This window comes from Euleptes europaea, chromosome 1 (genome assembly GCF_029931775.1).
Source record: "Euleptes europaea isolate rEulEur1 chromosome 1, rEulEur1.hap1, whole genome shotgun sequence".
Taxonomy (NCBI): Eukaryota; Metazoa; Chordata; class Lepidosauria; order Squamata; family Sphaerodactylidae; genus Euleptes; species Euleptes europaea.
In genome coordinates, this window is record NC_079312.1 from 13373785 (window position 1) to 13385470 (window position 11686).

The 11686-nt window shown below is 47.8% G+C and overlaps 1 protein-coding gene across 1 annotated transcript in view; it reads left to right on the top strand.

The window, feature by feature from the left end:
- The window catches only part of LOC130490550 (zinc finger protein 208-like), a 157849-nt gene extending 149978 nt beyond the window's left edge, over window positions 1-7871 (top strand). The window contains exon 5 of the mRNA XM_056864375.1: window positions 7565-7871. Within this exon, the coding sequence (XP_056720353.1) occupies window positions 7565-7842 (278 nt within the window). The 3' untranslated portion in view covers window positions 7843-7871. The remainder of the gene's footprint in view (window positions 1-7564) is intronic.
- The last annotated feature ends 3815 nt before the right edge of the window (window positions 7872-11686 follow it).

Genomic DNA, 11686 nt, shown 5'->3' on the forward strand with positions numbered 1-11686 from the left:
AGGAAGGAGCATGTGCAAAGGGCGGGGGGGAATGGCTGCAGTTTGGTTCTGGCCGCAGGCCAAAATTTCGGGATCACTCTAATACTGAATATTGTATACGATATGTTATTTAGGAAACCTCCATATTCAGAGGCAGCAAACCTTGAAGGGAATTACAAGATACGATCCACTAGGGTTGGCAGGTCCCTCTTCGCCACCGGTGGGAGATTTTGGGGGTGGGGCCTGAGGAGGGTGGGGTTTGGGGAGGGGAGGGACTTCAGCGCCGTAGAGTCCAATTGCCAAAGCGGCCATTTTTCTCCAGGTGATCTGATCTCTATCGGCTGGAAATCAGTTGAATTAGCAGATCTCCTGCTACTACCTGTCAGAAGGCAACCCTAACAATAACGTTTAAATCTGATGGCAAAGATCCTTTGTAAGGCAAAATAATATAGTTGGGCTGAGGTTGTAAAATGGAGGAAAGAAAAAAAAAAGTGGAATGCATGCAGCCACAAGGCAGTGTGACATAGTGTGCAGAGTTTTGGACTTTTTACAAAATTGGACATAGGAGCCATAGCATATTTGTATCCTGTCCTTTTGGCTAATATGGGTCTTCAGGCAGTTCATAACCAGGTAATATAATGGACAAAGAAGGGACATGGTTCTAACAGTGCTGTCCCAAGTGGAGTTACACTAGGGTTGCCAACTTCCAGGTGCTGTTACAACTGATCTCCAGGCGACATAGGTCAGTTCCCCTGGAGAAAATGGCCGCTGTGGCAATTGGACTCTATGGCATTGAAGCCCCTCCCCTCCCCAGGCTCCGCCCCCAAAACCTCCTGCAGCTGGCAAAGAGGGACCTGGCAACCCTAAGTTACATCCTTCAAAACCCATTGATTTCGGTGGACTTAAAAGGGGGCAACCGTGTTTAGGTGTGCACTGCAAAACGCCCAGCAAGGCCACAGACACGCTATCATAGGGGTCCTCAACATTTTTGGGCCACAGGAGGGGGAGCCAGTCACAAAATGGCCACTGCAGGAGGCAGAGACACACACAGAGGAAGCCCACGTACAGGGGAGAAGAAGAGTAATTTTCAAAAATACGCCGTGGAAGAGGAGGGTGTGAGAGAGAAAAACCCACACTGTGCTAACTGCTACCATCACAACAATGTTATTTTAATCTGCATAGCTTGTCAAGTCTCCAGTGGCCAGTCTGCTGAGCAGAATTCGCACCTCCACCTCCCCCCACTTTCTAAAAACAGTTGGTGGGTGCCAGGAAAGGTATCGGCAGGCAACACGGTGCCCACAGACGCCCTGTTGGGCACCCTTGCTCTATCACTAAAACTTGCAGCACTAAATAAAAAATAAAATGATATAGTATCATAGAATCTTAAGAGTTGGAAGGGACCACCAGGGCCATCTAGTCCAGCCCCCTGCACAATGCAGGAAATTCACAACTACCTCCCCCCTCCACACCCCTAGTGACCAGAAGATGACCAAGATGCCCTCCCTCTCATCATCTGCCCAAGGTCACAGAATCAGCATTGCTGACAGATGGCCATCTAACCACTTCTTAAAAACCTCCTGGGAAGGAGAGCTTACCACCTCCCGAGGAAGCCAGTTCCACTGAGGAACCGCTCTGTTAGAAAATTCTTCCTAATGTCTAGACGGAAACTCTTTTGATTTCATTTCAACCCGTTGGTTCTGGTCCGACCTTCTTGAGCAACAGAAAACAACTTGGCACCCTCCTCTATATGACAGCCCTTCAAGTGCTTGAACATGGTTATCATATCCCCTCTCAGTCTTCTCCTCTTCAGGCTATTAATATGTAGGATGGAGCAGTAAGCATAAATTATCCTTGAAAAGCAGCTGTGATTTTACAGCATCCAATAAGCAGAATAGCAGGTAGCCTAAAATATCCAACAGCTCTTACCCTTAAATAATTAGATACGTTTGATAAGCTTGGTGTTCGGACAAGGAGAACCGTTTTCATTGATGTCAGAGATGTTAGTTTTTTGTCTTGTGTAGCATGGGAGGATGAAGTAATCTTTTTTGGTGTGTGTCTCTCTTTTACATAGATATGGGAATGGCGGCCCCAAAGATCTGTGACCCGATGCTTCCTTCAGAAAGGCAAGAAACAGCTGGTACTGAGCCAAATGAGGTACAGGAAGTTCGGGGGGGGGGAGTCATTGGCAAAGGGAAGGCCGGGATAAGCCAGAAGAAGTTTTTTTGGGATTTTGCATGGACCATGTACAAGACCAAAACCATTGTAATGCCTTTTATTCGAATCAACCAAATTGACACAAAATGCTGTGCAAGCTTTTGCCTCAGCAGAACTCTTCAGCAGGCTGGAGGTTACAATGTTTAAAAGTTTGAGAATGGTGGAAAGTAGGTTTCCCAGGCTGTGGTTTAAGATTACAACATTGTCTGGAAAATCTGCTTTTCGCTTTTCTAATGTTTTTAAACGTTGTAACATCCAGCCTGGTGAAGAGTTCTGCTGAGCTCGAAAGCTTGCACAGTTACGTGTCATTGTGTCGGTCCTAATCAAGGTGTTATGTGGCTTCTGGTCAGACTGAACTAATCAAACACAGCCCCCCAGTCATATATCATGGCCTACCAGACATCTTCCACTTGCCCCTGCCCCTTTGCAACGAGAAAGGAGGTGTATCGAGCACCTGGTAGGCTGCAAACAGGACACTTTTAGTTTAGTGAGTTACACATTTTATAGGCCTGCTCTGTGGCCTAGTTCTCTCTGAGGTGATTAACTTTGATCTGGGCTGTGTTGCTTGTCTAGGTTGTACCACTTTAGACAAGCGACACAGCCCAGATCAAAGGTTTCAGGGTGGGGAGGGGTCCTGTGTGGGTAGCCATGTGGGGCTTTTGCCCAGAAAGGCCGCTGGAGATTTGATGGGCTATCCAGATTTTTTTAAAATGTTGCTTTGGCAGAAGCTGCCACAGCACATGGATCTTCACTGTGTGACTGAAGGTAAGCCGTGGCAGCCATTTTGTGGCTGGCTCTGCAGCCTGCAGCAGCCATTTTGTGGCTGCCCCCACTGGGCTGTGTCAGACTTCCAAAGGTGCCCACAGGCTGAAAAGGATTGGGGATCCCCGTTCTAAATATGTAAAAAGTAAACATCAGTGGCTATTGTACGGCTGCCTCATGCTGACCGAAGGCTAACATGGTCGAATGTTCTTCCCAACCCAACAGATATCTTCACTAGAATGGGAGGCTTTCCCCTGACGTTCTAGTTTTCTACATGAAGGGAATTCATATGTATGGAGAAGCAGTCTACCACTGCCTCAATGAGAATAAGGCCACAACACTGAACCTGAGGCTGTTCTTCATGTGCAGATATGGAATCTGTGCCATGAAAGGTAGTGGTTTGGGAATTGGAATAGGATCTGAGAGACCTGAGTTCAAAACCCCGCCTTGGGAGAGTTACTAACTTTTCTAGTTTCACCTACTTCACAGGGTTGTTGTAAATTGTGGCAAAGGCAGAATGACATAGACTGTTCTGAGCTACCCAGAGGAAAGGCACGGAAAAAATGTACCATCGGCCCAACTTCTGAGTGGGGGATGCTTTGCCGTTTTAGGGAGCCATGCGTTCAAAGCCTGTCTTGCTGGATGAGGTTCAGGAGATTGTACCAAATCTCTCCGAGAAGCCTCTACGCTGGGAAGTCACCCAAGATAATTTTGGGGAAGTCACCTCTTCAGGTAACTATCTTTTGTAAGGTTGGCATTCCTTACTGAAGCAGATCTGCAGTGTGTGTAGGAAGCGTGGCGTAGTGGTTAAGAGCGGTGGTTTGGAACGGTGATCTGGAGAACCGGGTTTGATTCCCTGCTCCTCCACATGGGCGGTGGAGGCAAATCTGGTGAACTAGATTTGTTTCCCCACTCCTACACATGAAGCCAGCATGGTGACCTTGGGCTAGTCACAGCTCTCTTAGAACTCTCTCAGTCCCACCTACCTCACAGGGTGTCTGTTGTGGGGAGGGGGAGGGAAGGTGATTGTAAGCCAGTTTGATTCTTCCTTAAGTGGTTGAGAAAGTCGGCATATAAAAACCAACTCTTCTTCTTCTACCACAAAGCTATGGTGCTGTACAAATCTGTTTTGTACCCCATACAACAATACGTCCTTAAGTAAATCATTTTTTGGGAGGGAGCTGCTCTGTATCCACCCACAATCTGATAGAAGGTGGCTGCTTGTATGATATAAGGGCTTCTTACAGCCAGCATGGTATAGCAGAGTGTTGGGCTAGGATCTGAGAGATCCATGTTCGAATCCCCACTCTGCTGTGGAAGCTCGGTGGGTGACTTAGGTCAGTCACAAACACTCAGCCTAAACTATCTCACAGGATTGCTGCAAGGATAACATGGAAGGAGGAGAATTATGTCCTTTGGGTCCTTACTGTGGAGAAAGGCAAGGTATACGTGAAATAAGTAAATAATAAATGTTGTTGCTGGTGACAGCTAGATTGTGGGACTCTTTCAGAAGATAAGTTTTTTGGCTTCTTCTCTGATGGAATCCGGATGACAGATTAAGAGTCTGCTGTTTTGAATTGGGTGTGGGCAGTGCTTGACTTATGGGGAGGCCTCACCCCCCCGCCGGAGGAGCCCCATGGCACAGAGTGGTAAACTGCAGTGCTGCAGTCCAATCTCTGCTCAGGACCTGATTTTGATCCCGACGGAAGTTGGTTTCAGGGAGCCAGCTCAAGGTTGACTCAGCCTTCCATCCTTCTGAGGTTGGTAAAATGAGTACCCAGCTTGCTGGGGGTAAAGTGTACATGGCAGGGGAAGACAATGGCATAAATAAAACAATGAAATATATTTATTATAAAGCGATTATGCATTTATTATAAGCAAGCCCATGTGGCAACAGATACAGGGTTGATAATTAAAACCACATGCCAAACTCGTTTCGGCCCTCAGGCCTTCCTCAGTGGTATTAAAAGGTAAAGGTCCCCTGTGCAAGCACCGGGTCATTCCTGACCCATGGGGTGACGTCACATCCCGACGTTTCCAAGGCAGACTTTGTTTGCGGGGTGGTTTGCCAGTGCCTTCCCCAGTCATCTTCCCTTTACTCCCAGCAAGCTGGGTACTCATTTCACCGACCTCGGAAGGCTGAGTCAACCTTGAGCCGGCTACCTGAAACCGACTTCCGTCGGGATCAAACTCAGGTTGTGAGCAGAGCTTTTTGACTGCAGTACTGCAGCTTAACACTCTGCGCCATGGGGCTCCTCAGTGGTATTTAGCACACATTAAAATTTCAAATACAAATATAATCATTTAGTGTCAGCCCAGATATGTAATTCCAAGTGAGTGTTTCCAAACTATCTTTAGAAATTTATAAGCACGCCTCCAAGGAGCGTAGTTAAAATAATTCTTTCTGGACCGGGCTGGCATAACATTTCGAGTGTGCACTTCATTATCAACCAAAAGAGGAGGGACCTCAGCAGGGTATAATGCTATTGAGTCCACTATGCAAAGCAGCCATTTTCTTTAGGGGAACTGATTTCTATAGTATGGAGATCAGTTGAAATTCTGGGAGAACACTAGGCCCAACCTGGAGGCTGGTAACCCTAGGCAGTGAGTAGAAGACAAATGAGGCTGTTCTTTATATTAACAGCTAGGAATTCCTGTCAGGAGGTGATGCATGCCTTTAAGAGCCGATAAAGCCAAAATATTTAGGATTGCCTCATGACCAAAGAGCAGACCACCCCTCCCCAACCCCCTTAAACAAAGTGCTGTGAGAAGATCTTCCTCCTTATTACAAAATCTCTTTCTTGGCTATTTCAGTTCAGTATTTGAGTCCCTGAACTGGCCGAAAGACAGAATAAGAACATCAGAAGAGCCCTGCTGGGTCAGGTCTGTGGTCAATTTGTTCCAGAATCCTGTCACACGCAGGGGCCAACCAGTTCCTCTGGGAGGCCAATGATAGGGTGTATAGGCCAAGGCCTTCCCCTGATGTTTACCTTCGCCATGGCTAGCAGAAATATTATAAATAAACAAAATTCCCTTCCCCCGCATCTCAATAAACCAAATTTTCTTTGATTAATCGATGTGATCGGTCACCCAAAGGAGGTCTCTTGGTACCCAAACCTCAGCGCATCTCCGTGCCAGAACGAGAGAAGGTGAACTGTGGCTTGCGCTATGATGACGGTGTGGCTTTTCCAGGTAAGCTTGCACGGGGGTGGGGGTAAGATGGAGGGGATGTGGTTTTGTGGGAGTCACGATGAGAATGCAGCGCTTGACTTCTGGGGTGATCACATCTTAATGTACCCACTTTCTTGGGGTTCCTCTTCCACTAGGTTTCCTGTTCTGAGAGCCAGCGTGGTGTAGGGGTTAAGAGTGGTGGTTTGGAATGGTGGACTCTAACCTGGAGAACCAGGTTCTATTCCCCACTCCTCCACATGAGCGGCAGAGGCTAATCTGGTGAACTGGATTTGTTTCCCCAATCCTACTCGAAACCTGCAGGGTGACCTTGGGCCAGTCACAGCTCTCTCAGGCCCACCTACCTCACAGGGTGTCTGTTTTGGGGAGGGGAAGGGAAGGTGGCTGTAAGCCAGTTTGATTCTTCCTTAAGTGGTAGAGAAAGTCGGCCTATAAAAACTAACTCTTCTTCTCCTGTATGTGGCCAGGACTAATTCTGCCGAGACTGGTTTGTTCTTATTGTTTTTTCCTCCTGCAAAGATTCATAGCAGATGCTGTATTTACTTCTGATGGATCTTCAAACCAAATACATTCTCTAGAAGTCTAAAAGCATATCACTGCAACAAAGGGAGATAGAGACTTTAAAAAAAATGAAAGCTGGGAACTCTGAGAACCTAATAGGTGGTTTGGTATCCGGGGAGGGGCTGTGGCTCAGTGGTAGAGCATCTGCTTGGCATGCAGAAGGCCCCAGGTTCAATCCCCGGCATCTCTAGATAAAGGGACTAGGTAGAGGTCTTTCACATCACCTACCTGCCTAGTCCCTTTAACTGGAGATGCCAGGGATTGAACCTGGGGCCTTCTGCATGCCAAGCAGATGCTCTACCACTGAGCCACAGCCCCCCCCCAAACCTGAGGAAAACCTGGAAGGTGCAGAGAAGCACCACAAAATGGTGGTGAAGCACAAAATGGTGGTGAAGCATCTGGCCCAGTGCAAACAACCGGTATTTAAGTTGACCTGAAATTGATTATTTCTTCTCTGTTGCAGGTGTTGTGGAGCCAAATAAAATCAGTATGAATCCTGAGCAGGAAAAGACTGAGACTGTGAAAATCAACAGTCAGCTTCCGAGAACACAACAAGGGGGGATTTATTGGGCTGCTGTTTGTCAGCAGATATATGATTCTGAGGGGCAGCGAGGACAGGAGCCGGAAGAGGCCCAAAACAAACCCACGGGGTGGGCGCAATACCCCAGGAACGCGGGAGAAGCCATGATGGACCCGTGTGTGGAAATGGGCAGGAAGATTCACAACGGCAAATCTACGTGGTTTCAAAATCCGAGACACCGCTCGGAAGAGAACCTTCCTGGTGGCTCAGCGCGTGGGAGGCAGCCTCTGCAAAAACCCCGACAGAAAACGCTCAAAAACACAGACCCCAAAGTATATGAGTGTGCCGAATGCGGGAAAAGTTTTCGCCTCAAGGCTAAACTGGTCAGACATCAGCGCATTCACACCGGAGAGAGACCTTACGAGTGCCTCGACTGCGGGAAGACCTTCTGTCGTAGCGACGGTTTACTCTCCCATCAGAGATCCCACACAGGGGAGAAGCCGTACAAGTGCATGGAGTGCGGGAAAGGTTTTCGGTGGAGGAACAAGTGGCTCGCACATCAGAAGGTCCATACAGGAGGGATGGACTGGGAACAAGTGGAAATCCTCAATTACTAGTGGCAGAGGGCAGTCACAAAGCAGGAAGGGAACACTTCTGAGCGAATGCGTGTGCACATCCACAGACCATTTCATTGCATGTTTTTTCCTCCAACATGCTCTTCCACAAGTCTATCACAATCATTTGAAAGCTTACCTTCCACCGATACGTTCCCATTCTCCATCCTTGGAGTCACATTCACAAACTAACTCCAGTTCCTTTACAAAGAGAACAGCCCTGTTTTATTTGCTGGCTCCCGTATTTACTTCGCCTCAACCCTCTTCTCGTGCATGGGCCCACAATTGGAGATTTGGGAGCTTCGAAATACTTGGTTTTACAGCCCACAGATCCAGGATTTTAAACTGGCACTTGCAGCCCTCGTTTGCGGGTGAAAAAGAAACCGCCGGTATGTTGAAGGAATCTAATCAGACATCCTGCCGAGGCATTGTGTAGATCAAAGACTTCCTTAACTAGGAATTTCGGCTCGATGTGTAAAGCAGAGGTGGGGAACCTTTTTTCTGCCAAGGGCCATTTAGATATTTATAACATCATTCGCGGACCATACAAAATTATCAACTTAAAAATTAGCCTATATTTGGTCAAACATTTAGCCAAGAGGCAAGACGAGACGGCTCCGAGTGTCTGCCACATACAGCGGCTCGTGTTTGAGCTGGGCCCGTCCCCAGCTGGGCCAGAGAGATTCAGGCAGGGCAGCAAACACAAGACAGAGTGAGTGACAAGCCGCTCAGAGCTTGTAGGCGAAGGAGCCCGGTCCAGTAACGCCCTGATCCGGCACTTTCCTGCCCTACGCATCTTTTGCAGGACTTAAAGGGGGAAAGAACCAGAAGGGAGAGGGGGTACCAACCAAGCCCCAAGCAGGCAGCTGCCCAGATGACCCCCCCACACGTGGGCAAGCAGGCAGGCATCCAACAGGTGGTGCACTCGTCCGCCTGGTGGTACAGGATGGTCTGTTGCACCAGCCGGGCGTAGCCGTCCAGCTGCACGTTGAAGTTGCTCCTGCTCTGCATGGTCGGAGCTGGATTCTACAGCCAGCTCCTGCTACCTCCAACTGCAGGGATGAAATGAGGACACACTGGCCAAGAACTCGCCCCCCCCCCCGCACATTCTGGCCCTGCCCCCTTTAACCCCTCCATTGTCACCACTTCCACCCCCAACCCTCTTATAGTAGAGGGAATACGTTTCTCCACATCCCGGGTGGGAAAGGGTTAACGCAGTTTCTTGGGCAGTCCTGGCAGCTCCATAGCTAATGACTTTTCTACAAGGGGGAAATAAAGTTCCTTTTCTCAGCAAAACAAACTCACATCCGCCTTGAATAGAGGCTGTTCCTGTCTGCGGGAGGGGGCGGATAGCCAGTCTTAGATCCTTCTGAGCTAGAGATCTGCTAGGACCCACAAAGGGCCAGACCAAATGGTTTCGCGGGCCTTATACGGCCCCCGGGCCTGACGTTCCCCACCCCTGGTGTAAAGGAAGGAGGGATGAAACGCACATGTAAGTCTGAGAAGGAACTGGTCTCATCAACTGAACGGTAGTTTGTCTTTCCAACCAATTCTGCCCAAGTGTTGCGTTGTGTGGGCAGTGTTGTGTGGGAAAAAGGGAGGGACACGTGTCCAGTGACTCCCTCTGAAAGCATGTGAGCTCGAAAGTTATGTTCTAGCTTGGGCAGTGTAAGAAGTTTGGTTCCACCACCTTCACCACCCTTTACTCTTCTACCTTCATGGTAGAAAAGACTGCTCTCACCTACTCACATATTCTTAAAAGTCTACCATGTGGAGATTCTCTAATGTGTAAGGAGATTAAATTGAATATGAAATATTCTATGTGTTTTACCTCTGCCTTTTCAGTAGGTCGGATATGCATTATGGCTTGTTTGCCTTCCATAATCAGTGTCTCACTCATCATCATCATCTGTTTATTACGGTCAAAGACCAGCTTGTGTCTCACTCTATGCCTTGGGTTACAAGGCATTTATCTAATAACTTGTAGCTACTCCAAAATTTTACAAAATAGTAGTAGCCAGCGTGGTGTAGTGGTTAAGAGTGGTGGTTTGGAGCGGTAGAGTCTGATCTGGAGAACCCCACTCCTCCACATGAGTGGCAGAGGCTAATCTGGTGAACTGGATTTGTTTCCCCACTCCTCCACACGAAGCCAGCTGGGTGACCTTGGGCTAGTCACACTCTCTCAGCCTCACCTACCTCACAGGGTGCCTGTTGTAGGGAGGGGGAGGGAAGGTGACTGTAAGCCTGTTTGATTCTCCCTTAAGTGGTTGAGAAAGTCAGCATATAAAAACCAACTCTTCTTCTAACACCAAAGGTTCAAATACATTGCAAAACATGTCTTACACTTTACCCCCAGCAAGCTGGGTACCCTTTTCTGGTGCCCACCAAGTGTTTTTAGTAGTCAGGAAGGGCTTTTGCCCAGCAAGGCTTCTGATTGGCTTTGCAGATTTTTTTTTAATGTTGCTTTTGCAGCAGCTGTCTCCACAGCACAAGGATCTACACTGCATTACTGAACTAAAGCAGTGGCAATGAATTGGTGGCTAGCTATGCCTCCTACAGCAGCCTTTTTGTGGCAGCCATCTTGTGGATGCGCCCACCCTGCTCTGTCAGAATTCCAAGTGTGCCAGCAGGCAGAAAAAGGTTGGCTCCCCCTGATTTAGCCCTTTATGTGGCTCAAGAAGGAAAAAAACCTCCCAGTAGTGCGGTGGGGGGGAGGGAATACCAGCCATATTATCTGAGACAAAGCACAAGGAGTAGGAGTTGCCAACCTCCAGGTACCAGCTGGGGATCTCCTGCTATTACAACTGATCTCCAGCCGATATAGATCAGTTCCCTTGGAGAAAATGGCCGCTTTGACAATTGGACTCTATGGCATTGAAGTCCATCTCTCTCCAAACCCCGCCTTCCTCAGTCTCCACCCCAAAAATCTACAAGTATTTCCCAACCTGGAGCTGGCTACCCTTAACAGGGAAAACTGTCGTGGACAATCCACGGAGGATCCTCACCAGGTAGAAACTGCCAGGCAGAGCATTTCTTCAACATTTCCACTGGGGATGCAGAGGCAACCCCCCCACCCCACACACACACAAGCCACAAACAACATTTACAAACTCATCAGTCTTATGAAACACAGCTTAAAAAAACAATAACCATCTTGGCAAAATTCATATAATAATATATCACCTTTCCCACAATAATCATTCAATACTCTCCAAGAGCTGTTTCCTCCTGGGGGGTCATTGGGCCTTCTTGGAGAGGACAAGGAGAAAACAGAAACCCACAGTCCTCTCTGACTTGGTTCTTTCTGTAATGCAGACCCTGGAATAAATTACTCATGAGTAGCACCTGAGTTCCTAGGGGTGTTAGCCGGGGTTTCTCCCCCATCTTCTAGGTCTGCCTTCTTACAAATGTTCTAAAATCCCATGAGCTGAATGGCACAGCTCAAAGACAACACCCCGTTTTTCTTTAAATGAGAGGATCGAAAGGTAATTTGAAGGAAAGCCTCTTCTGATAAGAGCAAGCACCAGCTTGGAAATTTTTTTTCATCAGGCAGCCTCGTCAAGGCCAGACTCTGCATTCCTTTAAAATGCCTCTTACCTCCTTCTCCTATTAATCTTTCACATTGCTTTCAACAAGCAGCCTCTCTGAGATACATTTGTTCCCTAAATTAATTATAAAACTTCTTCCTTGTCCCTTCCAATACAATTCAAGGGAGAACGAGATCTTTATGGATGCTTTGACCCTGAGAGGTTATTTATTTCAACAGGCACAAGAGTCCACAATATTATCTAGCCCACATGCTAAATCCAAGCCTCAGTTTTAAAAAGCCTTTCTGAGGAAACAGGAA